The following is a 27,085-nucleotide window of genomic DNA, read 5'->3' on the forward strand; positions in this document are numbered from 1 at the left end:
TTTTTCCCATACTTCATATAGACTATCACAAGTTATATTCTAACAGTAAGTAAACAATACCTGTAAACATCTAAATATGACTCCTTGATAATACAGACCTGTTTAAACGTTCCCAGAGCATCTTTAATGCGCTCCAAATAATGTTGCAGCTTTGCTACTCGCATCAGCTGGACTCCATGAACAGGATGGGGATCAGGGTAGTATTGTCTTTAAAAACAGGGAAGCAGACATGTCATAAAATGGGTAAAAAAATGGAACCACTTAATTAGTTTTGCATCCACAAATGCTGTAAAAAAAGGTAGGAAATGTTTAGTGGAGTTATTTAAGTTCTGACTGACATCATCTGTTGATTATGTAAATATTCACTATCGTATCAAGTTTTCATGAAACACAATCATTGAATTAATATATTTTACATAAGAATATTATGTTTCCTCATGCAGTGCACAAACTGCACTTAATACTTGGTGTTCATTAGAGATGTTTTATTGTATAAGTTACTTTCCTGACTTGTTGGTTGGTCAGCTTGTATTCATTCCACCAGATGCCTGTGCATGACTAAAAGGCACCATGTCTGTGACAATGGCGCATAGCAGCTGTTGGTGGGATACCAGAAAGTAGAGAAGGTAGGCAAAGTGCTCGCAGGTATAAGCTGGAATAAAAATAGTGCAGGTTGAGCAGGAAATCAGAAAGCAACAGAATACTTTGGCATACAGAAGATAATGAACCAGCACCAGAGGAGGTAACAAGGTGAAACCAAATAGAACTAATTGGCAATGAAATACGGGTGTGCTGGTAGGACAAGAATCAAATCGTCAAGATGCTGCAAAACACAAAGACCAAAACAAGAGCACTAAACAAATTAAAGTCCAAATGGTCATGTAAGATCATGACAATGACTAAACACTACCAACTGGGAAAGCCAGCGTTAACTTGTCAAAATATTAGAATTTAAGACTACAGATTCTAGTCTAGTACAGTATGCATAAACAATTCCCTGTCTAATTCCTTACAAACATTTGACTATTAGGAAAAAACATGTTCCCCTGCGGACAGCAGCACTTAAAACATGTAAAACGCAGCTTTACAGATGCCATATCTGCTCTGCAGGTAGTAAGTGACACGTGTTAGTAGCAGATGACATAGTATGAGTAATCACAGCCTAGTAGCTGCACTGAGAGGAATAACGCTTATGTGTAGTCAGGCATTTATTTATTCTAGTAGATGATGTTCAAGTTTCATTTATTCAGACATGTAAACATTTGACAGATAAAGAGAATACATTTGTATATGCTTATAGTCTGAAATGGAATAGGCAGAAGCTAAAGCTTATTACACCTATTCCATGTATTTACAAAACAGAAACAGAAAACATGACCAATTTTTTATGCATGCAGTTTTACATTTGTTTGTGTTTCTGTTCATCACAAAAATGTTTTTTGGGGAAAAGCTCCATCGTTAATTTTACATCCTTAGCATCCATTCTCAAAATATTTTTTTACAATTGATTTCTTCAAAATAATTTTCAATTGAATTAAAGTTTTACAATCTTTTAGCTCTTGGTCCAACTTATTCCATACATGAATCCCAACAAAAGACACACAAAGCTGCTGTCTCACGTATGTATTTTTTTTTTAACCATTTCTTTCTTTCAGAAATTCTAAACACAGTCTTGTTTTTGAAACATCCCTTAATATACACTGGCAACTTGTTATTGTTTATGTTGTACATAAATTGCGCTGTCTTAAAGTTAAGGCTGCAGCTAACGATTATTTTTCTATCGATTAATCTATAGATTATTTTTTCGATTAATCGGTTAATCTATAGATTACTTTTTCGATTAATCTATAGATTATTTTTCCTTTTACCGATTATTTTTTTTAATTTAAAATGAAGATGAAAAAATAAATGTTGGCCAGTTTTTTCAAAAGGCATGACTTTTATATACAAAAAAAAAAGTATGGCCACTCAGTCAACATTGACAACAACATGACAAAATATTCTGTAACAATATAAACATTTAAAACTTTTAACATTTAACAAAATTAAAAGTAGCTTATTTGCTTTTTAATGTGCAAATATAAAAGTAAACATCCAGTGCAAATCTTAATATTCTGCAATAGTATAAGCATTTCTAAAGTAAAAGTATTGCTTATTTTGCTTTAAAATGTGCAAAAATAAAGATAAACATCCAATACAAAAAAGTGCAAAACGAAATATTCTGTAACAGTGTAAACATTTCAACAAAAGTAAAAGTATTGCTTATTTTGCTTAATAACACAACAATGATAGTATGATTAAAGTGAAAGTTAATTGTTGGTTTGTACATAGTATATGTAACTGTTAATGTTGTAAAAGGTATTTGCACAACTAATTAACGTTAGCGTTAAAGAGGAGCGCGTCTTTGTAAACACTGAACAGGCATGCCAAACGCGCCTCTCAGAGCGAAACAGTGTTTTAGTTTATGAATTTACAACGCAGATACAAATGACACATTCATGATTTTGTGTAATGATGACAATGTATACTCACGCGGACGATTGACTAGTTGATGGTGATGGCAAGAACGCTGTCGGGTGTTTTCTTTTCAAATGTTCCTTCATAGCCGTTGTGCTGCTATGATAGGCCATTTCCGCTCGACACAGTGTGCATACAACAACTGTCAAGTGTTTTGCTTTTTTCGCTGTGCTTATCCCACACTTGAAGGGATGTACCAATGCTGAATGTGGCTTCTGGATTTCACTCAAAAGACCAGACCGTAGTTACTTTTTCCTTTTATTTTCCTTTAGTTTGCAACAGTTTTTCCAACCAAGAAACAGCTTCTTTTTTCTTCTTTAGTCTTTTTAGCAGTCTTTTGCAGTGTTAATAGACTTTAGTTTCTTTAGCTGTCATTAGCTGTCTTTAGTAGCCTTTAGTAGCCTTTAGCTTCTTTAGTAGGTGAAAAACCTTTAAGGACAAAACACCACAAGATTAACATGCTGTAAAAAATCAATCAATTATCAATCCCATAATTTACAACTATTAATTAGCTATCAAACTCTTAACCATTAAACAAGTGCAAGAAAATGGAACATCTTTTCCCTTTAAGTTAAAACAGATTTTAAATAAATTGTCTCAACTTAAATGCACCAAGATACATATAAAATACATTTAACACCAGAAACACAATAGATAAATGCAACAGAAAACCCAATATGCAAATACATAAATACCTAACCAATTAACCACCTATTTAGATACATATTTAAAATCCATATTCAATATAAATATATTATTAATTTAGCAGTGAAACACTCAATCTTAAACGCTGTCTACTGGTAGAAAAATGCCCCTTTTTCTACGCCCTCACCAACACAGTTAAATCCAACACTTTAAATTGAGCGACTTCACCCTCCTGATGAAGCAAACTGCTCCAACATTTATCAAACTAAGCAAAGAATATCAACACTAAACAACAGTTACATAACACACTGTGTGTATTTAGCCTCCAGACTAAGCACGCTACATGCACACAACCCCCCCTCCCATCTCACCAGCGCAACAGGTGCGCCACACCCACGAAGAGAAATATTAAATCTTACATACTTTTGGCACAACTCTGGGTTATCTGTAATGAACTAAACCTTTTTCCACTCTGCGCTGGCGTCTTTTGTACTCCTTGATTTGACACAGCGGTCTAATTACCGGGCTCGCGCACCAGCAGATGAGACAGGAGCGCGCCGCGTTATACCTGCGCGCGAACGTAAACTGATCGGCTCTGATTTTATAAGCCGACTGGCCGAAATAATGCCGAATTATATACATTTGTTTATTGAAATACTCCCACACTTTTGACGACTTTTGGCGTGCTTTTTTTCCCTCGCTCGCATCATCTGCTTTGCGCTCCGCCATGACGGCAGTGTGACGTAAATATGCGACGCGTCGAAGCATAAAAACGACGTCGACGTATTTACGTAACCGATGACGTCGACTACGTCGACGCGTCGTTTCAGCCTTACTTAAAGTCAACCAAATCCTTCAATTTTAGTGCTTTTAATTGAATGAAAAGCTAATTTGTATGTGCACTGTAAGCTATTTTATTCACAATGCGGATCACTTTATTTTAATGATACTAATTGGATTAAGATTGGCTTTATAAGTGTTTCCCCACACTTGTGGGCCATAGGCCATGTAAGGGAGAACCAGGGAATAGTATAAAATATATAACTTTTTTCATGTAACAGTTCTTTGACTTTGGATATTATTGCAAGAGATGTACTGTACATAGCTTTGCCCTGATATAGTTTATATGGCGCTTCCAACTGAGCTTATTTAATAAAAGTACTTCAGGAAATTATATTTAATTCACTCATTCTATCGCAGTATAATTTTCTTTTTAAATTTCTACATACATCAATGGCACAATTTCCAATTACTATACAGTTTGGTACATGCACCAGGGCCCAAGTCTATTAGTTATGTACATTAAAAAATGTAACCTGGTGTAACGAAATAATATGAATGCAATAGCTTGGTCTTTGGTAAGGCTTGGAATCTAAGGGTATGTTCCTCACGATACCGTACGTGATACATACCTCAATCAAACAATAATATCTCAATAATGTTGATGCTGCCATTAGTTATGTATTGCTCTTAATAACCAATGATACATCCATGTATTTATAGAGGTGAAACAAAAACAAACAAAAAATAATTCTATAGTTTATATTTTGTAGCACAATTTAATCACAGTGAAAATAGCAATACAGTGGTACCTCAACTTAGGAGTGTTGACGTAGCCATTAGTTGATGTAGCAAATGTCACAGTGATCAAAACATATGGTCAGACTCGCTAACATTAGCTTGGAGCTAAAGTTTGATATAACTTTGTTTTCCAACCATGGGAAGGAAGAATGCGAGTTTGAATGACAGTGCTTGAAAGAAGTGGATGATATTCATTGAATTAAAGAAAGAAATAATCAAAAACATGACAGTGTGTGTCAGCAACTTGGCGAAGCAATTCGAGCGTATCACGGTTAGTCTGCCCCATACTGAAGCAGAATGAGTCGATAACACCCGCTAATAATGTTAAAATAATATCTTAACTGCAGACATCCATGACAATATGGAGAGGCTGCTGATGGTGTGTTTGACAAAAAAGCAGATGGAAAGCGATAGCGTGGAAGTTCACTCTGCAATGCTGTCCATTATTACATTACTTTATAAAACAACAGTAGTTGTTAGTAGTACACTCTATTGCATTGTTGTATACAATATTTATCATCTCTAGTTTTTCTTTTTAAAATGCATTTTACATGTTAAAATTGTGCTGTTTTGAGTCAGTCGAGCACCAATTGAATAGTAATAAGAAACATTAATTTGAGATACAAGAGTTTTGAGTTAAGAGCTTTGTCACAGAAACAAAGGACAAAACGGCAGTGACTAAGATGGTGGAAACTAGAATCGAACCTGAAACCCTCAAGTTGCTGGCTCTACCAACTGAGACAGTTCGCCATATCCATATTATGTCATACTCCTAGTAGTAGGAGTGAGATAAATAACAATAGCTTGTTGTTTGTTTCTTTGCACAGTGTCACAGTTCAAAATGTATGCAGCACTGCGCATACACGCTCACAAACAACATCATTAAAGTAGACGAGGTAGTGGGGGACAAAAAACAATAATTTACTGTACAAACTCATATTGCAGGTGTTATTATATACACTGTATACAGTACACACAATGCTCAAGTGGATTTATTCATGAGCATACTATTCACAAATGCACATCCTTTTAGCATTCATTTGCAAAACGTGAACGAACACATACTAGCACACTACATTTTTATATTTGCAGCTTTTCTACTAAAGGAAATACCATATTTTTTGGACCATAGGGCGCACCGGATTATAAAGCGCACTGCCAATGAGCGGGTCTGTTCAGCTCTGTTTTCATACAAAAGGCGCACTGAATTATAAGGTGAACTTAAGGGGTCATATTTCTACATTTAAAACACTTCTTTGTGGTCCACATAACATATAATGGTGGTTCTTCCGTCAAAATGTTGCATATGATCTATTACAGACTATCTTCATGTCGCTTTCTGGATGCACCGTTTTGTGGGCAGTCTTATTCACATGGCTCCACATCAACAGCGTCTTTTCTCCGTCATGTTTAGGAGATCTTGCCCCAAGTGGAGGAGTTCAAGTACCTCGGAGTCTTGTTCACGAGTGAGGGAAGAGTGGATCGTGAGATCGACAGGCGGATCGGTGCGGCGTCTTCAGTAATGCGGACGCTGTATCGATCCGTTGTGGTGAAGAAGGAGCTGAGCCGGAAGGCAAAGCTCTCAATTTACCGGTCGATCTACGTTCCCATCCTCACCTATGGTCATGAGCTTTGGGTTATGACCGAAAGGACAAGATCACGGGTACAAGCGGCCAAAATGAGTTTCCTCCGCCGGGTGGCGGGGCTCTCCCTTAGAGATAGGGTGAGAAGCTCTGCCATCCGGGGGGAGCTCAAAGTAAAGCCGCTGCTCCTCCACATTGAGAGGAGCCAGATGAGGTGGTTCGGGCATCTGGTCAGGATGCCACCCGAGCGCCTCCCTAAGGAGGTGTTTAGGGCATGTCCGACCGGTAGGAGGCCACGAGGAAGACCCAGGACACGTTGGGAAGACTATGTCTCCCGGCTGGCCTGGGAACGCCTCGGGATCCCCCGGGAGGAGCTGGACGAAGTGGCTGGGGAGAGGGAAGTCTGGGCTTCCCTGCTTAGGCTGCTGCCCCCGCGACCCGACCTCGGATAAGCGGAAGAAGATGGATGGATGGATGGATGTTTGTGGTACCTGTAGTTTTTAGCGCTTCCATAGCGAGTTGACTGACAGACATAAGTTAGAACTTTACGCTACTTTGTATCAGAAATGGCAACAGCGAAGGATGAATGTCCCATAACAAGAGGTTAGGGAAAAAGAAGGAGTTTATTGACTAGAGCGCGGACTACAAAGGCGGACGCGCGCTTATTTTCTGGACTTACGCAGATCGCAAAAAGACATCAACAGGTACCAATAGGTAAGAAAATGTGTTGTTTTTTTATATTGTGAAACAAAATGCCAGATAATAGGTCTCCAAACAGGTGCCATTTTGGGATCTTTACACACACACACACACACACACACACACACACACACACACACACACACACACACACACACACACACACACACACACACACACACACACACACACACACACACACACACACACACACACACACACATACACCATAATAATAAAGCACGGTATGTCTGACTATGGTAGCCGTAATGCTTCGCGTTCCATCAAACGGTACGGCTTCGTCGCTTACCAAAGTTCTACTAAAACATTTTGACACAGCGCTCAAATGTTTTATAGTCTCAATTAAATATCAACGTTTTGGTGTTACTAACTTACCGGTACTTGCTAGCCTCATTTATTGAACTTGCGTCAACATGCAGTCCACATGTATCTCTTATGTGTGACTGCCTTATCATTACACCATATACCAAAAAAACCTGTTTTGAGGTCGGTAAGCACAACCCAAATTATTACTTACATTATTTCTAAGTAATTAGGCGCACCACTTTAATGCGCCCTGTCGATTTTTGAGAAAATGAAAGGATTTTAAGTGCGCCTTCTAGTCCGAAAAACACAGTAAATGCTTTGTGATGTCATAACTTACAATGTAACAATAAATATAAGTCTTTAAAAGTAGGCAATTGCGCTTCTATCATGATAAATACACACCAAGGTTTTTTTTGGAGGTAAACAACTTGATTCTCCAGACACTCATTTGCCCGAGTCAACCAGTCTAATCTCCTCCATTTTTTCTTCTCCTATTATCATGGCCTCTACTCGGCTGCTTCTCGTTTATTTTTGTCCTCTTTGGCTTGCGAGTTGTGGGGATTAAAGTGGGTGATGCACTCCATTCTTCCTTCTGTCCTCCCTCTTAAGTCTTCCCCTTCTATTTCCTTCTCTTTCCCCCAGACCATTTGACGGTCTTGATTATGAATGCAAAATGATTTGATGCAACCGTGACAAAACGCTCCAAATGAAGCGATGTGAGAATAAAACCCCTCTCCAGGGTTGGATCAATCTGTGTCTGCTGGTGCAAGCTTAAATTGGAGTGATTCCATGAGAGTGAGCTGACCGAGGAGACCATTAGGCTGAACAATAACAATAACACAACAAAGTTAAACATTAATGAACAAAATTACTTGACAAAATTGACAATTTTTTAGGAAGACAAAATACTTTTTGCTTATAAAATTGCTTCCTGGTGTGTATGTATATACTTTAAAGTAGTCAGTATACAGCTTCTATAGCATATGTGTCATCAGCTTTCATGACAGTTTTTAGTTTCTTAAAATACCTGTCCAGCGCTCTTATATTTTGATTAGACTTCCTGTTTGCTTCCATTTTCCACCACTTCTTTAGTCTGAGCGCTGACTCTCTCACCTGTCCCTGTTAGGTAATCAGGACACACATGTCCCTGGTTGCCAATCAGGATGCTTATAAAGCCAACCCTGTCTTCTGGATGCGGCTGGATGTGGCTGTCAAAATTAACGAGTTAAATCATGTGATTCATGGTAAATGGTCTGTATTTTTATATCACTTTACTATACCTGCACAATACCCAAAGCACTTTACATTATACATCACATTCACCCATTCACACACACATTCACACACTGATGGCAGAAGCTGCCATGCAAGGCGTGAAGTGTCTTGCCTGCCGTGACTAAAGTGGCAGAAGCTAGAATTAGAATGCCATCCGCTCTACCATCTGTGCCACCCCACCCCAAAAATGTATCACACTAATCATGTAAACACTTAAGATTAATCATGCAATTTATTTTAACCGTACACACTATTTTACCTTTACTGCTATACGGTCAGTGATCAGATCAATGCACACGTCAGTACAAAAATGAGTGAAGGGACTCTGACTGATGTGCTCGCTGGCAAATTTCACTATATAATACAGGCTGAAAGAACTAAACAATAATTAATAAATACAACTGTCACCAAGTTTTGTGGAAATAAATGACGTGCATTCATGTGAAATGTTTAAAAACATTCCTGAATGACATTCTGACAATAAAATTGCATTAGTGTACAAATATTGGGGCATTTTCCTAAGCACATTTTAATTATGCAAGCGAGTAATCACCTGTTTTTAATCATGATTAATCCAAATTCCAAAATGTGATTAAAAAACTAATTTGACAGCCCTAATTCAAAATATTGCATTGAAACTGCATATGCAAAAGTCTTACTTGACAAATAGGTAAGGTCAAAAATAACCAAACTTTACTATGTTTTTTCCCCCACTTTTTTTGCTAATTTATTTTTGAACTCAACTAAAATAAGAGGAAAATGCAAAGTGAAAGACGCAAGGAATGGAGAATGAGGAACGGATGGAAGATGGAAAACGATGCACTCATGCGGTTAAGAAATATGGCATGAATCGCGAGGATCCTAACTACACAATTTGCATCACTTCCCTCAATGACACCAAGTATTTCTACTGCTCTGAATAGTATCATTTATTATATACAGTATATGTGTTTGTATTGACAACATGTGCACAGGCTACACTCACACAAACACAAGTATTTATAAAAACGTACATTGCATTACATGGCTTAGCCTTCGGTCTGCAAAAAGCCCTGCATAACTCCTGACAACTTGAAGATGTTTTTAAATGTATGCAGAAGTTTTGCACAGACTACTGCATTCAACACCTTGCAAAAGCTGATTTAATTATTGCTTTTCTCTGCTAACTGATGTTATATCCAAGTTAGGCCTGGGTCGATAAAAAATATATTAGATAACCAAAACTTCACTATGCTATTATAATTCCCATTCAAATATTTCTCTTTTGACCTTTTACAATAGCATTTATAATTTGGTAGGGTTTCCCCCCCCCACTTTTTTTGCTAATTTATTTTTGTTTTAAGACAACAAAAACACACGCTGAATGTTTTGTTTGTTTAACTTTCATCTGAATTGACTGCACTTTGTAGGGACATTTGATGTACAGTAATTGAATCAAAAAACATAATTGGAAAGCAATTCAGTAATTAAAAGCTGCAACAACATACTCTGTTATTTTAACTAACAGGCCAATTGTTTTTGCCTTGAAGGCTAACAAACTGCAAACCGTAGTGCCAAGCAATTACAGAAGGGCTCCCTGTTCTTGTTAGGAGTTTCATCATTAAATAGTGCGTTGAAAGACTAAATTGGTGTTAGTGCTGAATGAATAATAACAAGTTACAATATTGATTTAATTAGCACGCCGGCAAGTCACGCGGCCACGTCCGGCAAATAAACACAGGAAGAAACTCCAATTATGTTCCATCTTTGCATGCACACGCTTGCAGCGATTACAATAATTTCATTAACATGCTCTCCCCCCAAATTGTTTCCTCCGCCAAGAACAAATATGGTCTCATCGAAGGCGCCTTTTTAGAGAACCACAGCTCTGGGCGATGAGAGCGAGAGGGCACAGAGGAGACGTTTGTGGAAAGAGACTCAGATTTCCAGGGAAATCCAGCGGAAAGAAAGCGTCTCTTTTTTTCTGGAAGAAAAAAATCACCGCTTGCTGTTTGCGAGAGGAAAGCAAGGATTATCTTACTGAATACAAACATGGAGGAAAGATTAGTTATAGTCTGCCTATTGCCTAATTGTATTTTGTATTCTGGGCAAACCTATAACAAATGCAGTTATAATCTAAATTTAAAACCTAAGTACATTACATGGAATATATTTGCATGAAATTCATGTCTCCCATTTGCAATGGCTGTACAGAGGATGTTGAATTTCAACATGTTTCTTGTGCATGAATATATAGTATGTTTCTAACTTTTTCACAATCTGCATGCACTGGTATAATACTTGATATAATGCAAAATATGAACACATACCTGAAAGCATTTGTGGATGTTTCTATGCCAATACCATGTTTTGCAGTGAAAATATAGTAAAGAAGTGATTGTGCTCAGAAATATGAACTCAACTGAAATAAGGGGAAAATGCAAAGTGAAAGACGCAAGGAATGGAGAATGAGGGACGGATGGAAGATGGAAAACGATGCACTCATGCGGTGCAAAAATATGGCATGAATAGTAAAGATCCTCACTACACAATTTGCATCACTTCCTTCAATGACCCAGAGTATTTCTACTGCACTGAACCGTATCATTTATTATAGTTATATGTGTGTGTGTATTGACAACATGTGCACAGGCTACACTCACACAAACACAAGTATTTATAAAAACGTACATTGCATTACATGGTTTGGCCATCAGTCTGCAAAAAGCCCTGCATAACTCCTGCCAACTTGAAGATGTTTTTAAATGTATGCAGACGTTTTGCACAGACTACTGCATTCAACACCTTGCAAAAGCTGATTTAATTATTGCTTTTCTTTGCTAACTGATGTTATATCCAAGTTAGGCCTGGGTCGATAAGAAATATATTAGATATAGATAGATATATTGTCCCACAAGTTATTGCGATATTATTATCAGTGTTATTTTGAGACCAAATTAAACACAAATGGAATCATAATATATAATAATTATGCAAGTGTTCCTTTCAAGACACAATAAACATTATGTTTTTTTTACCATTGTAAATGGAAGGTTAGGAAATAAGTTAATAAACAATTGCACTTGGACAGCTTAAAATGCATTTTTTTTTCGCCAATTAAAGAAACTGGGTCGAGTGTTTTTTACCATCACTTCGATAGGCTCATCCATACTTGCAAACCCTCCCGAATTTTCCGGGAGACTCACGAATTTCAGTGCCTCTCCCGAAAATCTCCCGGGACAACCATTCTCCCGAATTTCTCCCAATTTCCAGCCGGACTTAAGGCACGCCCCCTCCAGGTCCGTGCGGACCTGAGTGAGGACAGCCTGTCGTCACGTCCGCTTGGCCAACCAAAAAGCTTTTTGGTTGGCCAACGGTTTACGTTGTATTGCGCACCCTGACGGTGGGAGTCGGTTCTGAAGTATGAAGTAAAGAGACGTAACTTCGTCATCTCGCCTGGTTATTGACTCCAACCCAGAATATTACACTGCCCATACCTACGCTCCTTCAAAAGCTGTGCTACTGGCTGCAAAGCATTGCACTTTCAAATACAACAATGAGTAGAGAGGAGTGTTATGTGTGTATATGTGTAAATAAATGAACACTGAAATTCAAGTATTTATTTTATTTATATGTATGTATAAATATATATATATATATATATATATATATATATATATATATATATATATATATATATAAAATAAATACTTGAATTTCTGTGAATTCTAGCTATAAATATACTCCTCCCCCCTTAACCCCGCCGCCCGGCCCCGCCCACCTCAAACCCCCCCACAAATCTCCCGAATTTGGAGGTTTCAAGGTTGGCAAGTATGGGCTCATCGTGTCACTCGTTTGAAGCCAAAATATTTCCACTCCAAACATTTGGCTTTGCAATCATCTTCTTTATTTTATATATACATGTGTATACTTTGTATAATAAATACATTTATTTCATCCTCCTTATTTGGTGCCTCACTTGCGAGGTAGCAAGACTCCCTGTCTGTGCGTCCTGTGTGTGTCAGCTGGCATCCAGCCTCTGCCCACCCAGACAAAGACTGGGGATGACTGACATGAAAATTCCCTTCGTTCATTTAATTCTATTGAATAAACTGCGCTCAGGTGCTGAGAGCGATGCACAGAGTGAACTCTCTTGTACCCTGTTTGAAAGCGAGTGACGGAAAAACAACAACAAATGAATATGGTAATTTATTAATGATGGCAATGTTATCCAGTTGATTTTCATTTATCATATGAATAATTGATTTACTGACTATTGACTCAAGATGATGTATTATTATTATTATTATGTATGTCCACATGCATAATTGTAATACTTTATTTTGGCTTCTGCTGCAGTTACCGGTTTTAGCTTGTAGTTGACAGAATACAATTATTTTTGGGATGAAAAAAAAAATCACATAGAGACACACCTACCTGTAAATTGGAAGTGTCCTCTCCCCGTATTTTACAGCGTCCTCCCAGTGGCCGAGGTGAATGGCGGAATCTAGCGCCATATCAGTCAATTGGAGCTTGTAGAGGTTTCCATCGGGCACATCGGCACCAACAGTTGATAACAGAAGTGTACAACTGTCAAGGAGGGTTCCCCAATCTGGGAGCGGAAGGGGAATGCGAAGAGGATTAATTGAGGAAAACAAGATATTTACTGAATGACTGATAAAGGTCCAACTCTGTAAAAGCAACAGCAAAAAGGTATTAATGACTATCCCTTAACTATACAAATATAAGAAAATGTTAATCTCTAGATAAAAATATAAAAAAGATGAGTCATTTTATTTTCAGCGTCTCGGAATGTATCTGTGCAACCCAACAGGTGGCATCAAAAAATGATTCCCCAAAACTGCCGTTGACGTGGAAATGTGCACTGCTTCACACCACCTTCATAGTTGTCGTACACACATTTCGACAGGCTGTGGATACATTGGCGACTCACAGAGGTGGTCGTTCGGGTTTTTGCCAGCATTTGATTTCCACAATGTAAAAAAAATCGAGGCAAGGACACAAAATTCACTTTTTCACCAATGCATTTATTTAATGCTTAGTAATCATATCAATCTTTGTGAGGACGTCTATTAATTTATCGAGACGATCATTTCGTGTGTTTCTGTGACTCCAGCGGGCAGCAGCAGGAGCCGGTAGTGGCACACTGGCACATCCGAGAATGAGGACGGATGTGCTGCTTTGGAGGTTGGATCCTGTCCATGTGAAATAATATTCATATGAAACTCTAATCTGAACGAACGAATTATGTTGTAAATTACACAAATTATATTTATTTTAGGGGTTATCACAGTTAGCCACTTTTGCTAAAGTTTAATGTATCAGCAGGGCCTTAACCAGCATTTGACAAATACTGAGGTCAAAAATTGGTTGTCCAAGAGGAGCTTTGCAAGGCTGAAATCATGGGTATCACAACACTATATAAATATTACCCACAGCAACACAATGTACAATCCACTTTTTTAAATTATTATGCTGAAATTAGGGTGTTAGGCGTATTATAGCATCAGTAAAACAAAAGTTTTAAAACTTTAATTCACTTCAAATGCAACCTGGGTTTGAACTCACAACATTCTGCTTAGGAATTCATGTCCTAGTCACACGCGCTTTAGTATTCTAATCAGTGACAGAGCATGACGTGTGCAGGAATACATTGGGATAAAATTTCATATTAAGTGCCTTGTCATTCAATAATTTACATTTGACATGCGCTTCGTCACACAAAATGCCCCCATACCCCTCCACCTCCCAAAGATAGCGACGCTCTACGCACAGCGCGTGTTCAGTGTTTGGGGAGGGGCAGCACCTGACTGATGTGACAGTATTATAAAGTTAAAGTTAAAGTACCAATGATTGTCACACACACACTAGGTGTGGTGAAATTTGATCACCCCCTGGGAGGTGAGGGGAGCAGTGAGCAGCAGCGGTGCCGCGCCCGGGAATCATTTTTGGTGATTTAACCCCCAATTCCAACCCTTGATGCCGAGTGCCAAGCAGGGAGGTAATGGGTCCCATTTTTATAGTCTTTGGTATGACTCGGCCGGTTTGAACTCACAACCTACCGATCTCAGGGCGGACACTCTAACCACTAGGCCACTGAGTAGGTTATACAGACAGCGTTTCACATCAATTTCATTTAAGTAAAACCAACATTAGAGACGTCAGCACAATTTCATGTTGACGCTATCTTGACAGCACATTTCGGATCAGATGATGTTTCATTGTGTAACGATGCTGTAGCAGTGCATAACCAAAGATCGTATATTGCGAGAGGATGATCTACCGCAGTGTGATGCACAGCTCACTCGATGTAGAGCCCACACAAAGTATATTTGCTGTCAGTCATATCATCTTCTTCTTGCCACTTAAAAAAATACAGAGGACATGACCTTGGAGTCCTTAATGTTAGTTATTTGTATCAGTGTAGGGTCCATCTTTTCAAACATAGGATTAAAACCATGCACAAGATTAGTAGCTGTTTGCAGACTTGGACCAAAGGCTCTGCTTCCCAGCTAAGATCGCGTCCACAAGCCTGTGGCCAGATCTTGTTCTGTGGTCAGCCTCGCTCAGGCTTGTCTACATCATTGAGCTCACAGTGCCCTGGGAGAATTCAGTAGAGGAAGCTTTTGAGCGTAAGAAGTTGAGGTACGCTGAGCTTGCAGTCGATGCTCAACAACAAGGCTGGAAAGCAAGGGTACGCCTCGTGGAAGTAGGCCACAGAGAGTTTGTAGCCACCTTAACATCCAGGCTACTAAGGGAGCTGGGAGTGCGAGGGAAGGCTCCCTAGCAGGCAGTCAAAGACCTCTCAAAGGCTGCTGAATAGGGGAGTCAGCGACTGTGAGTCAAGAGAATAGACTCCACGTGGACGTTCAGGTAAGTTTATGGCATCTAGGGGCTGAACCTAATACGCTTGGATTCACTGCTAAACCCCCCGGAGATGTCGTGGGCCTATCCGTGAAACATTGAGGAAGGGGGGCGCCCACTTGACAACCCAAAGGATGCCATCCCTCTCCTGACCGTCCCACAGAGTCTCATAGGCTACTCAAGTATGCAAGAAGGAATACTGACAACAAGTCCTACACAACAGATCTGTGACTCCCGCGGGCAGCAGCAGAAGCTGATAGCGGCCCACTGGCACCTCCGAGACTGAGGAGGGATGTGCTGCTATAGCAAGAAGCGCTCCTGTGTTATAATAATAAATTGAGCAATCAAACGAAACTCACAAGTCTTTTTTATCATTTGTGATATGCTGGCATGTTTAAATTTAAAACTTTTCCAACAAATCTGTCCATCTATTTATTATCCGTTATTGCATTCTATATCAGTTGTTAATTACATTTATATGGATTTTGTATAATTTTTTTATTCTCATAACAGGTTTTGAAAAACAAGGGTTGTCTTATATTTGGGTCAATATGTAATTTGTCTTGATTCACTTAATCAGGTTAAAAGCAAGTAGAAATGCACATTCGCAGACAATGAAGGGCCAAATGGAATTTAAAAAAATAAATAAATACATTGTTAAATAATAGATACTTAAATGTGTTATTAATTAATTACAATTGAAAGCAATGCATAATAACTGTTATCAACTTTGTCATTAATTTACATGTAATTATTTAATTAACTATTGATTTCATGATTTTATAATTTATTAATTATTTCACATTTTCATTCATTATTACATGATTTAATGATTTAGTTAATGATTTATCTATGGAGAGGAGCCAGATGAGGTGGTTCGGGCATCTGGTCAGGATGCCACCCGAACGCCTCCCTAGGGAGGTGTTTCGGGCACGTCCGATCGGTAGGAGGCCACGGGGAAGACCCAGGACACGTTGGGAAGACTATCTCTCCCGGCTGGCCTGGGAACGCCTCGGGATCCCCCGGGAGGAGCTGGACGAAGTGGCTGGGGAGAGGGAAGTCTGGGCTTCCCTGCTTAGGCTGCTGCCCCTGCGACCCAACCTCGAATAAGCGGAAGAAGATGGATGAATGGATGGAGTTAATGATTTAAATAATGAATGATACAACTAATTAATTACTTCAAGAATTATTTATTTATTTAATTTAGTTTCAACTACATCGTATCCCACCGGGCATTATTTTGTTTATGATATTGTACATGGAACATATGTATGTAATTCAGGAAATAAATAATACTTTTCGCCCATGTTGAGAGTTCAACTCCCCCAAAAATCCTTGATGAAATTAAATGTCAGAACCTAAAATATCATATATACACATATACATACCTGAGACTGCTTTTAGTTCTTCCAGTTTAGGTAAGGTCTCCTTCAACTGAAGCCATCTTTCCTTTTCACCTGACAACATGAGACAGTCCTGGAAAAGAGAGGAGGCTCATATGAAATTGGGGTTACTGCAAAGAATGTGATTTATTTCTGAAACATTCAATAAAATGACTAAAATAGAATGTCAAAATTAAAAACAATGTGCTGCTGTGTATTAGCAATATAATGAAGGAAAACATTCCTAAACTATTGATATATATTGATATTTCATCCTATACTGTATATCATCCTCAGGAGGCAATGATAATCTGCAATTTCTACATCATATTTCACAGTGGCCTCCCCAATTCTACTCATATTTCCTTTTGAAACCCAAATATTGGCCTGTGGGTGGAGCTGCAGGGAAGTCAAGGTTGGTTTCACTCAATGGAAACATTAAAAGCCTGCACCAATACTATAAAACCGCAAAAAGCTATTTTACAAGCCCTATGGCTTACTGTATTTTATGTGCACACATGCACAAACACACAACATAAAGCTTGGACAGCGTACAAACACAAGGTTTGATGTCAACTCTGGGTCACGACCAAGCAGACTGCCATCATCACCAGAAGATTAAAGACAGCGGCGGAACGACAAAAAACTGTGGCGAGTGCGTGCAGAACAAAGGAGGCTTGAAATAAAGGCGCTCTTTTTACTTAATCATCAAAAGAAGGTACACAAAATCTATTTTTATGTGCATGTGTGTTGCACTGCAGTACAAGTCACGTGACAACGCAAATGGCAAAAAGAAGAAGAACTTGCGGCTACATAAAAAGGGAGACACTTGATCATGAACATGGAGGTTGAGAGAGATGGAAGAAAAAACTGCAGGTGACAGGCAAAACCATTTTTCAGAAGGTGGTCAGTCAGAAGAGGAGGCAGGTGGGAAGTTAAGAGTGACAGAGAGGAAGTGAGGAGACAAGAGAGAATGAGAGGGTGGACATGTTCTGCTCTGATGCACTCAGATAACAGTAAAACAGCATCTGTGTTTCCATCCGCAACAAACTCATCCAAGCATGTCTTTATGGACATTGCTTAGTGCACTGGAATAGAAAAGGGCTTTTCCCAAACGGTTCCCACAAAGATGGAAGCGTAGAATTTTTCGACATGTTTAGTTCTCTGTCATCTTGGAGGTGTGTTTGGGCTCGTCATCATGTTGGAAAACTGCCATGCAGCCCAGTTTTTAAGGGGAGGGGATCATGCTCTTCTTCACAATGTCACATTAGAATTCCTGTTCCCCTCAATGAACCGTAGCTCCCCAGCGCCTGCAACGCTCATGCGGCTCTAGACCATGACGCTACCAGCGACCAGCACCTTTCTTGGATCTAGCTACACACAAGTCTTGTTTCTCACCCGTATTGCCAGCTATTAAGACAATAGTAGATGTGTATTGGGTCATATCCACTTCTGTCCTGTTATGTTCAAGGTAAGGCTGCAACTAAAGTTAAAGTTAAAGTACCACTGATAGTCACACACACACTAGGTGAGGTGAAATTACCCTCTGCATTTGACCCATCCCCTTGTTCCACACCCTGGGAGGTGAAGGGAATAGTGAGCAGCAGCGGTGGCCGTGCTCTGCAATCATTTTGGTGATTCAACCCCCAATTCCAACCCTTGATGCTGAGTGCCAAGCAGGGAGGTAATGGGTCCCATTTTTATAGTCTTTGGTATGACTCGGCCGGGGTTTGAACTCACGACCTACTAATCTCAGGGCTGACACTCAAACTACAAGGCTACTGAGCAGGACTATTGATTAGTTTTAATAGTCGACTGGTCAGCAGTTATTTTTAAGGCTGCAGCTAACGATTATTTTTCTATTGATTAATCTATAGATTATTTTTTCGATTAATCTATAGATTATTTTTCCTTTTACCGATTATTTTTTTTATTTAAAATGAAGATGAAAAAATAAATGTAGGCCAGTTTTTTCAAAAGGCATGGCTTTTATTTACAAAAAAAAAAAAGGATGACTCAGTCAACATTGACAACAACATCACAAAATATTCTGTAACAATGTAAACATTTAAAACTTTTAACATTTAACAAAATTAAAAGTAGCTTATTTGCTTTTTAATGTGCAAATATAAAAGAAAACATCCAGTGCAAATCTTAATATTCTGCAATAGTATAAGCATTTCAAAAGTAAAAGTATTGCTTCTTTTGCTTTAAAATGTGCAAAAATAAAGATAAACATTCAATACAAAAAAGTGTGTATTTCCTTGAATTGGCGCCGGGTATATAGTATTCGCATGCCTCGAATTACTGCCGGGTCAAACTCGTTTCACAAAATAATTAGCGCATGCTTAGCATTACCGCCGGCTCAGGATTAACGCCGGGTCAAACTCGTTTCGCAAAATATTATTTTTATTAGCGCATGTCTAGAATTTCCACCGGGTCAAACTCGTTTCGCAAAATAATTAGCATATGCCTAAAACTTCCGCCGGGTCAAACCCGTCACGTCACGAGTCATCATTTTCAAAATGGAGGAGGCTGATTTCAATCATTTGAAATCGCATAAAGGGAAGAAGATTAAGAGCTATTCAGTAGGATTTAAGGTCCAAGCTATTGAATATGCTAAAAAGAACAGTAAGCAGCTATGTTTTATTAATATACCGTAGCTGCGTGTGTCAAATATGAGTCATTAAATGACTCCCGACTCCTGCTGGTAGAGGGCGCTAGTGATCCTTCTTGCGACTACCGGTACTGCAGAAGACCGGTGCTGCAGAAGAAGACAACAAGCCACAAGAGTGAGCAACGATCGTTTGCTTGCACTTTTAACATGGAGGATTACATATATAAAATAAAACTGTTTTCTAAACTAGACTTTCAATCAAAGCAGGAGGTACTACTTAAAGGAATATCTTCATCGAGACAGAGACACTTTTAAAACTGAAGAAAGATAAGGAAGACTTCTATAAACAAGTTATCGATGCTTTTGATCAGAATACTCATTTATAAGTAAAGGTAAGACCATAATAACGTTTTTTTTATTTAATGTGCTTTTCATGATGGTATCCTTACATCACTCAAATTTATAAGCGCAGGCCTAAATTTACCCCACGCTTTTTGGTAAGCGCAGGAGTGAGAAGAGGTTTTAAATTAATTAGCGCCCCGGAGGCTATTCAAGGAAATAAGGTATGCGACGCGTCGACGCACAAAAACGGCGTCGACGTATTTACGTAATCGATGACGTCGACTACGTCGACGCGTCGTTTCAGCCTTAATTATTTTATGACAAGTCAAACAATTCAAAAGATTACGGTGTGAAGGCCATAAACCAACAATGCAACTGGTTCCAAAAATTACTGGTTTCCCCAGAATTACCAAGAAGTTTTCCCCATTGAAAATGAATGGGAAATTTACAAACCCTCTTCATGTCTAAGGCTGAAACGACGCGTCGACGTAGTCGACGTCATCGGTTACGTAAATACGTCGACGTCGTTTTTATGCTTCGACGCGTCGCATATTTACGTCACACTGCCGTCATGGCGGAGCGCAAAGCAGATGATGCGAGCGGTGCGAGCGAGGGAAAAAAAGCACGCCAAAAGTCGTCAAAAGTGTGGGAGTATTTCAATAAACGGCCTAATAATGTTGTAGCGGTGAACAGCTGTCTCGTCAGCTGAAGCGCGAGCTCGCAACCGTGGCTGTTTAGCAACCAGCCAAACCCCACTTAATAAAATTATATTTTATCTTAGAGCACATCCGCATCCCTATTCACCTAGGCAACCCCAGGAAATGTATATAATTCGGCATTATTTCGGCCAGTCGGCTTATAAAATCAGAGCCGATCAGTTTACGTTCGCGCGCAGGTATAACGCGGCGCACTCCTGTCTCATCTGCTGGTGCGCGAGCCCGGTAATTAGACCGCTGTGTCAAATCAAGGAGTTCAAAAGACGCCAGCGCAGAGTGGAAAAAGGTTTAGTTCATTACAGATAACCCAGAGTTGTGCCAAAAGTATGTAAGATTTAATATTTCTCTTCGTGGGTGTGGCGCACCTGTTGCGCTGGTGAGATGGGGGGGGGGGGGGGAGGCTAAATACACACAGTGTGTTATGTAACTGTTGTTTAGTGTTGATATTCTTTGCTTAGTTTGATAAATGTTGGAGCAGTTTGCTTCATCAGGAGGGTGAAGTCGCTCAATTTAAAGTGTTGGATTTAACTGTGTTGGTGAGGGCGTAGAAAAAGGGGCATTTTTCTACCAGTAGACAGCGTATAAGATTGAGTGTTTCACTGCTAAATTAATAATATATTTATATTGAATATGGATTTTAAATATGTATCTAAATAGGTGGTTAATTGGTTAGGTATTTATGTATTTGCATATTGGGTTTTCTGTTGCATTTATCTATTGTGTTTCTGGTGTTAAATGTATTTTATATGTATCTTGGTGCATTTATGTTGAGACAATTTATTTAAAATCTGTTTTAACTTAAAGGGAAAAGATGTGTCCATTTTCTTGCACTTGTTTAATGGTTAAGAGTTTGATAGCCTAATTAATAGTTGTAAATTATGGGATTGATAATTGATTGATTTTTTACAGCATGTTAATCTTGTGGTGTTTTGTCCTTAAAGGTTTTTCACCTACTAAAGAAGCTAAAGGCTACTAAAGGCTACTAAAGACAGCTAAAGAAACTAAAGTCTATTAACACTGCAAAAGACTGCTAAAAAGACTAAAGAAGAAAAAAGAAGCTGTTTCTTGGTTGGAAAAACTGTTGCAAACTAAAGGAAAATAAAAGGAAAAAGTAACTACGGTCTGGTCTTTTGAGTGAAATCCAGAAGCCACATTCAGCATTGGTACATCCCTTCAAGTGTGGGATAAGCACAGCGAAAAAAGCAAAACACTTGACAGTTGTTGTATGCACACTGTGTCGAGCGGAAATGGCCTATCATAGCAGCACAACGGCTATGAAGGAACATTTGAAAAGAAAACACCCGACAGCGTTCTTGCCATCACCATCAACTAGTCAATCGTCCGCGTGAGTATACGTTGTCATCATTACACAAAATCATGAATGTGTCATTTGTATCTGCGTTGTAAATTCATAAACTAAAACACTGTTTCGCTCTGAGAGGCGCGTTTGGCGTGCCTGTTCAGTGTTTACAAAGACGCGCTCCTCTTTAACGCTAACGTTAATTAGTTGTGCAAATACCTTTTACAACATTAACAGTTACATATACTATGTACAAACCAACAATTAACTTTCACTTTAATCATACTATCATTGTTGTGTTATTAAGCAAAATAAGCAATACTTTTACTTTTGTTGAAATGTTTACACTGTTACAGAATATTTCGTTTTGCACTTTTTTGTATTGGATGTTTATCTTTATTTTTGCACATTTTAAAGCAAAATAAGCAATACTTTTACTTTAGAAATGCTTATACTATTGCAGAATATTAAGATTTGCACTGGATGTTTACTTTTATATTTGCACATTAAAAAGCAAATAAGCTACTTTTAATTTTGTTAAATGTTAAAAGTTTTAAATGTTTACATTGTTACAGAATATTTTGTCATGTTGTTGTCAATGTTGACTGAGTGGCCATACTTTTTTTTTTGTAAATAAAAGTCATGCCTTTTGAAAAAACTGGCCAACATTTATTTTTTCATCTTCATTTTAAATAAAAAAAATAATCGGTAAAAGGAAAAATAATCTATAGATTAATCGAAAAAATTATCTATAGATTAACCGATTAATCGAAAAAAATAATCTATAGATTAATCGATAGAAAAATAATCGTTAGCTGCAGCCTTATTCATGTCCCCCATTTCTTATCCGATTCAAACTGTTCCACCATCCAAAAACTCTACACACCCTGGACATTCAAGCCAACATGTTTCCCGGTTCTGAAATTTCTGATTACCAGGAATTCCCGCTTTTCTATTGCAGTACAGCATGTCCCTTTTTTTCTTTTGATGAGTTCTCTCACATTTTACATCCGATTTCAATCGTTTTCCACCATCAAAATATTCCATCTAAAATGTTCTATCAAAATTATTACTTCTGCATTTCTCGACCGTTTAAAAAAATATCAAAGCCAACCCATTCAAATCATTCAAGGCAATTGTGCTGTCTCACATTTCACACATTTACTCTTTTTTCCGACTTTTCCTAATTTCCTGGAAATTATATTTTAATAAATGGAGATTTTCAAAGTTCAACAACTCCCACATTTCTCATTCGATTTGAACCGTTCCACCATCCACAGACTCCAATCATCCTGGACATTCAAGCTAACATGTTTCCCGGTTACCAAAATGTACAGATTACTCGGAATTACCAGGAATGATCCCCCATTGAAAATTAATGGGCGATATACAAACTTCTACATATCCCACATTTCTCAACAGATTTGAACGGTTCCAAAGTAAAAAAAAAATACTCCTTGCTCTTGTCTGTCGACTGCCAGCATGCTAACTTTCTTTTGCAAATTTTGCCCGAGTCATATAACTAGGTACTTGACATATGCTAACTTTTTTACCCAATGTTGTCATATCTCAGTCATATACAACTTGGTACGTGATACATGCTAACATTGCTGCCCTACAACTTAGTCATATAAATTGGTACTTGACACATGCTAATTGTTAGCATGCTAATTTTTCTAACTTATTTTGCATGCATGCGCCTCAGTCATATAACTTGGTACTTGGTCGACATGCTAACATTAGCATTTCAATTCGACTCGCGCGTATCAGCAGCTTGCGTGTTTCAAAGGTTTGCGCATTCAGCATTCACATGCAATTTCTACTGAAATTGCATTCTGTAGTTGTTTATGATCTGCTACAAACATTTGAGTTTGACTTTAAGTCAGCAACTTGATTTTAACTCATTTTAACTATTTACAGTGTTACCTCAATCCAGGAGCACCTTGCGTTCCACGACCAAGCTCGTAATACTTATAGATTAAAGATGCCCCGCCCATTGTGGAATCAAATGGGTTGGTACTCACTAAGCCATGTGACATTGCAAATCATTTTAATAACTATTATGTTGACAAGGTATCTCAATTAAGGCATGGTATGCATATATCCAATAACAACAAATCAGCTGACCTCATTAGGAATATTACAATGGATAATAAGGACTGTGAATTAAATTTTCATCAGGTTGAAGTCAGTGAGGTTGAGAAGTTACTACACTCTCTTCCGGACAACAAAGTAGCTGGTGTAGACAACCTGGATAGTAAATTACTGAAAATGACTGCTGGTATCATATCAGTGTCTGTTTGTCATATTTTTAATAAATGTTTACAGGTGGGCCTGTGTCCAAAGATATGGAAGGTGGCTAAGGTTACTCCTCTACTTAAGGATACCAAATTGGCTTTCAATGCGGGCAATTCTAGACCAATAAGCATCCTACCTGGGTGTGTATGCACAAATTCAAGCTTACTTTCAATCAAATGGGCTAGCAACTGATTCTCAACATGCATATAGAACGGGCCACTCTACGTCCACTGCTCTTATACAAATGACGGACGATTGGCTTAATGCTATAGATAATTCTATGTTGGTTGGAGCTGTGCTGTTAGATTTTAGTGCTGCATTTGACGTGATTGACCACTCTCTTTTAATTGAGAAACTTAAATGTTATGGTTTTACTTCGGCTTTAATGTGGATACAGAGTTATTTGTCCCCAAGATCACAACAGGTGTATCTTAATGGCAGTTTGTCTAATAGCAGAAGTTTGGATTGTGGTGTTCCACAGGGAAGTTGTCTTGGACCTTTACTTTTCTCTATATTCACCAATGATTTACCTCGGGCTACCGGGCGTGCAAGATTGGTTCATTATGCTGATGATGCAACCTTATATCATGCTGCACCATCATGCAGTGTTCTTAATGTAGTATTGAGTGAGGAACTAAAAGTTGTGCATGACTGGACAGTATGTAAAAGACTTGTCCTTAACATCTCAAAAACAAAAAGTATTATATTAAGGACTAGGCAAGGGTTATCTTGTGACCCAAAGTTGGATCTGAGGCTAGGTATCTCAACAGTTCAACAGGTCAGAAGTGCCAAGCTCCTTGGAGTGATGCTGGACTGCACTCTATCCTGGTCAAATCAAAGATGGGAAGGGCTATTGGTATTTCCAGGAATTGTGCTGCTTTTGTTGATCCACCTCTTCTTTGTCAAATTGTTAAGAGTTTAGTCTTGTGTCATCTTGACTATTGTTCAACAGTCTGGGCGTCTGCTGCAAGTGGGGAGATCAGTAAGCTCCAGATTGTCCAGAATAGGGCAGCAAGGCTGCTTCTTGGTTGTTCACTAAGAACCAATGTGAACCAAATGCATGCTTCTCTTTCCTGGCTAAAAGTGCAGAACAGGTTGTCAGCTAATACTCTTTTATTGTTCAAATCAGTAACCGGTAGTAAAAGTCCTGCTTTTCTCATGGCCCAAATAGTTCACAGTAGCACTATACATAATCACAATACCAGGGCGTCCAGTGAGGGGCATTTTGTACTCCCTCGTCCCAGGAAGAATGCTTTGCGGAAATCTTTTATTTATAGACCTTTATCGCTCTGGAATAACCTACCTCAAATTCTCACCGGCATTGAAAGTAAACAGGTTTTTAAAAAGAGAGTAATATGTTATCTGAGTCTTTAAATTAGTTTGCTCGTTGATGATTAGTTTGGTTTTATATTGTGTAGTTATATTTATATGGTATTTATTATTCTGTGACTGCAAATTGTTTGCTTGTTTTCTTATTGATGCTTTTATTTTTTTCTGTATTGTGTAGTTATAATTATATGCTTTTACTTGTAATTGTATTGAATTGTGGACCCCAGGAAGACTAGTGGGTTGTTGAGGCAACCAGCTAATGGGGATCCTTAATAAAAATCAAATCATTGAAATTAATTGATATTGATTAAATCTGTGCTTAGCCCTACAAAACACCACAATTTTAACATGCAACAAACATGCCTTTGAAAAACTTTTAGATAAGAAATATTGTTTAAAAACAATATAATATTGGTACAAACAATTACAGTTTGGTTAGTTTGTATGAAAAACAATACCATATTCACAGATGAGATAGGCTCCAGCGACCCCCCGCAACCCCGAAAGGGACAAGCGGTAGAAAATGGATGGATGGATGGATGTTTTATTGTTTTCTGTATTGAAGTATATCTACAGTATTTCTATAGTGTTGTCACTTGAAAAGAATCTGACTGTACTCAGAAGACCAAGGTCCACATCCCAAATAAAAGTCAACATTTTGATTATGTATGACAGTTTACTTTCTTGGTTGTCATAAGTGACAATGACAACGTCAATATTTGAGGCTGGTGTGTCAATTCTGCACGGTGTGAAATAATATCAATGTTTTCTCCCACCCTAAGTTGACAATTTGGGAGATGATTATGGACGATGTGTGTGGCATTTTTTTTCTTACTGTGTCTTGAGAGTCACATTTCTGGCAGCGGCAAGTGAAATGGTACTGGTCCTCCAGCTGCTTCTGACGCTCTTCAGTCAACAACAAGGTCTCTATGTAGCTTATAGTTAGCTGTACACAGAAAGAACATTTTTCATTCAAGATGTCATACACTATATAGTCTGTGAGGGTTCCTCTGGTCTTGCACATACCTCCTCTCCAGGTTTGATATCCTGAATGGCTCTGAGGTGTATCTTTGCTCCTTCAAACACCATCACACAGTTTGGCCTGCAGTCATGGTTTAGGAGCGATAAACTGGGGGAGTGACATGAGGGAAGTGCCCCAGGTTGGGGGTGAGAAATACAGAGAGAGATGGAAAGAGGAGTGTTTGAGAGGAAAGGTAGGAAATGATAAGCCATGAGGGGATGAAGAAAGGAGGAGAGAGGAAAGTCAGTAAATTACGTTATAGTGCCATGGCTTAGAGGCACAATGGACTTCAGTTTCACCGTAACCCTGGACTGGTTAGGCAGTAAAAATAAAATAAAACAGTGTTATAGATGTTTTCAAAAACATTTTTAAATAAAAATAGCAGACATCAGTCACTTTGTAGCTTGTATAAGTGTACTGTATATGCTGGAAGTCTGTAGCAATCTGGACTGTGTTTATAGTTTAGTCTATTTATTGGGAGTATAAATGTCCAGGTTAAGGGCCAGTCTCAATAAAAGTGAACTGACCTTTAATGTGCGCTATCCATTTCCACTATTGTGACAAGCTTTTACGGTTTTATTAGCAATTT

At 38.5% G+C, this 27,085-nt stretch overlaps 1 protein-coding gene across 4 annotated transcripts in view; it reads right to left on the minus strand.

Annotated features, from left to right (window-relative positions):
* The window catches only part of smyd3 (SET and MYND domain containing 3), a 136,998-nt gene that overhangs the window by 660 nt on the left and 109,253 nt on the right, over nucleotides 1–27,085 (minus strand). For 2 of the 4 annotated variants that reach the window (XM_061964362.2, XM_061964361.2), the window contains exons 7-11: nucleotides 26,502–26,604; nucleotides 26,311–26,421; nucleotides 16,880–16,967; nucleotides 13,044–13,218; nucleotides 99–207 (exon numbers count right to left, since the gene is read on the minus strand). In XM_061964362.2, coding sequence (XP_061820346.2) covers nucleotides 99–207; nucleotides 13,044–13,218; nucleotides 16,880–16,967; nucleotides 26,311–26,421; nucleotides 26,502–26,604 — 586 coding nt within the window. Of the gene's footprint in view, nucleotides 1–98; nucleotides 208–531; nucleotides 653–12,500; nucleotides 12,767–13,043; nucleotides 13,219–16,879; nucleotides 16,968–26,310; nucleotides 26,422–26,501; nucleotides 26,605–27,085 lie in introns of those variants that run through there. The other 2 variants (XM_072913374.1, XM_061964363.2) reach the window with 2 other exon arrangements.

This window comes from Nerophis lumbriciformis, linkage group LG06 (genome assembly GCF_033978685.3).
Source record: "Nerophis lumbriciformis linkage group LG06, RoL_Nlum_v2.1, whole genome shotgun sequence".
Taxonomy (NCBI): Eukaryota; Metazoa; Chordata; class Actinopteri; order Syngnathiformes; family Syngnathidae; genus Nerophis; species Nerophis lumbriciformis.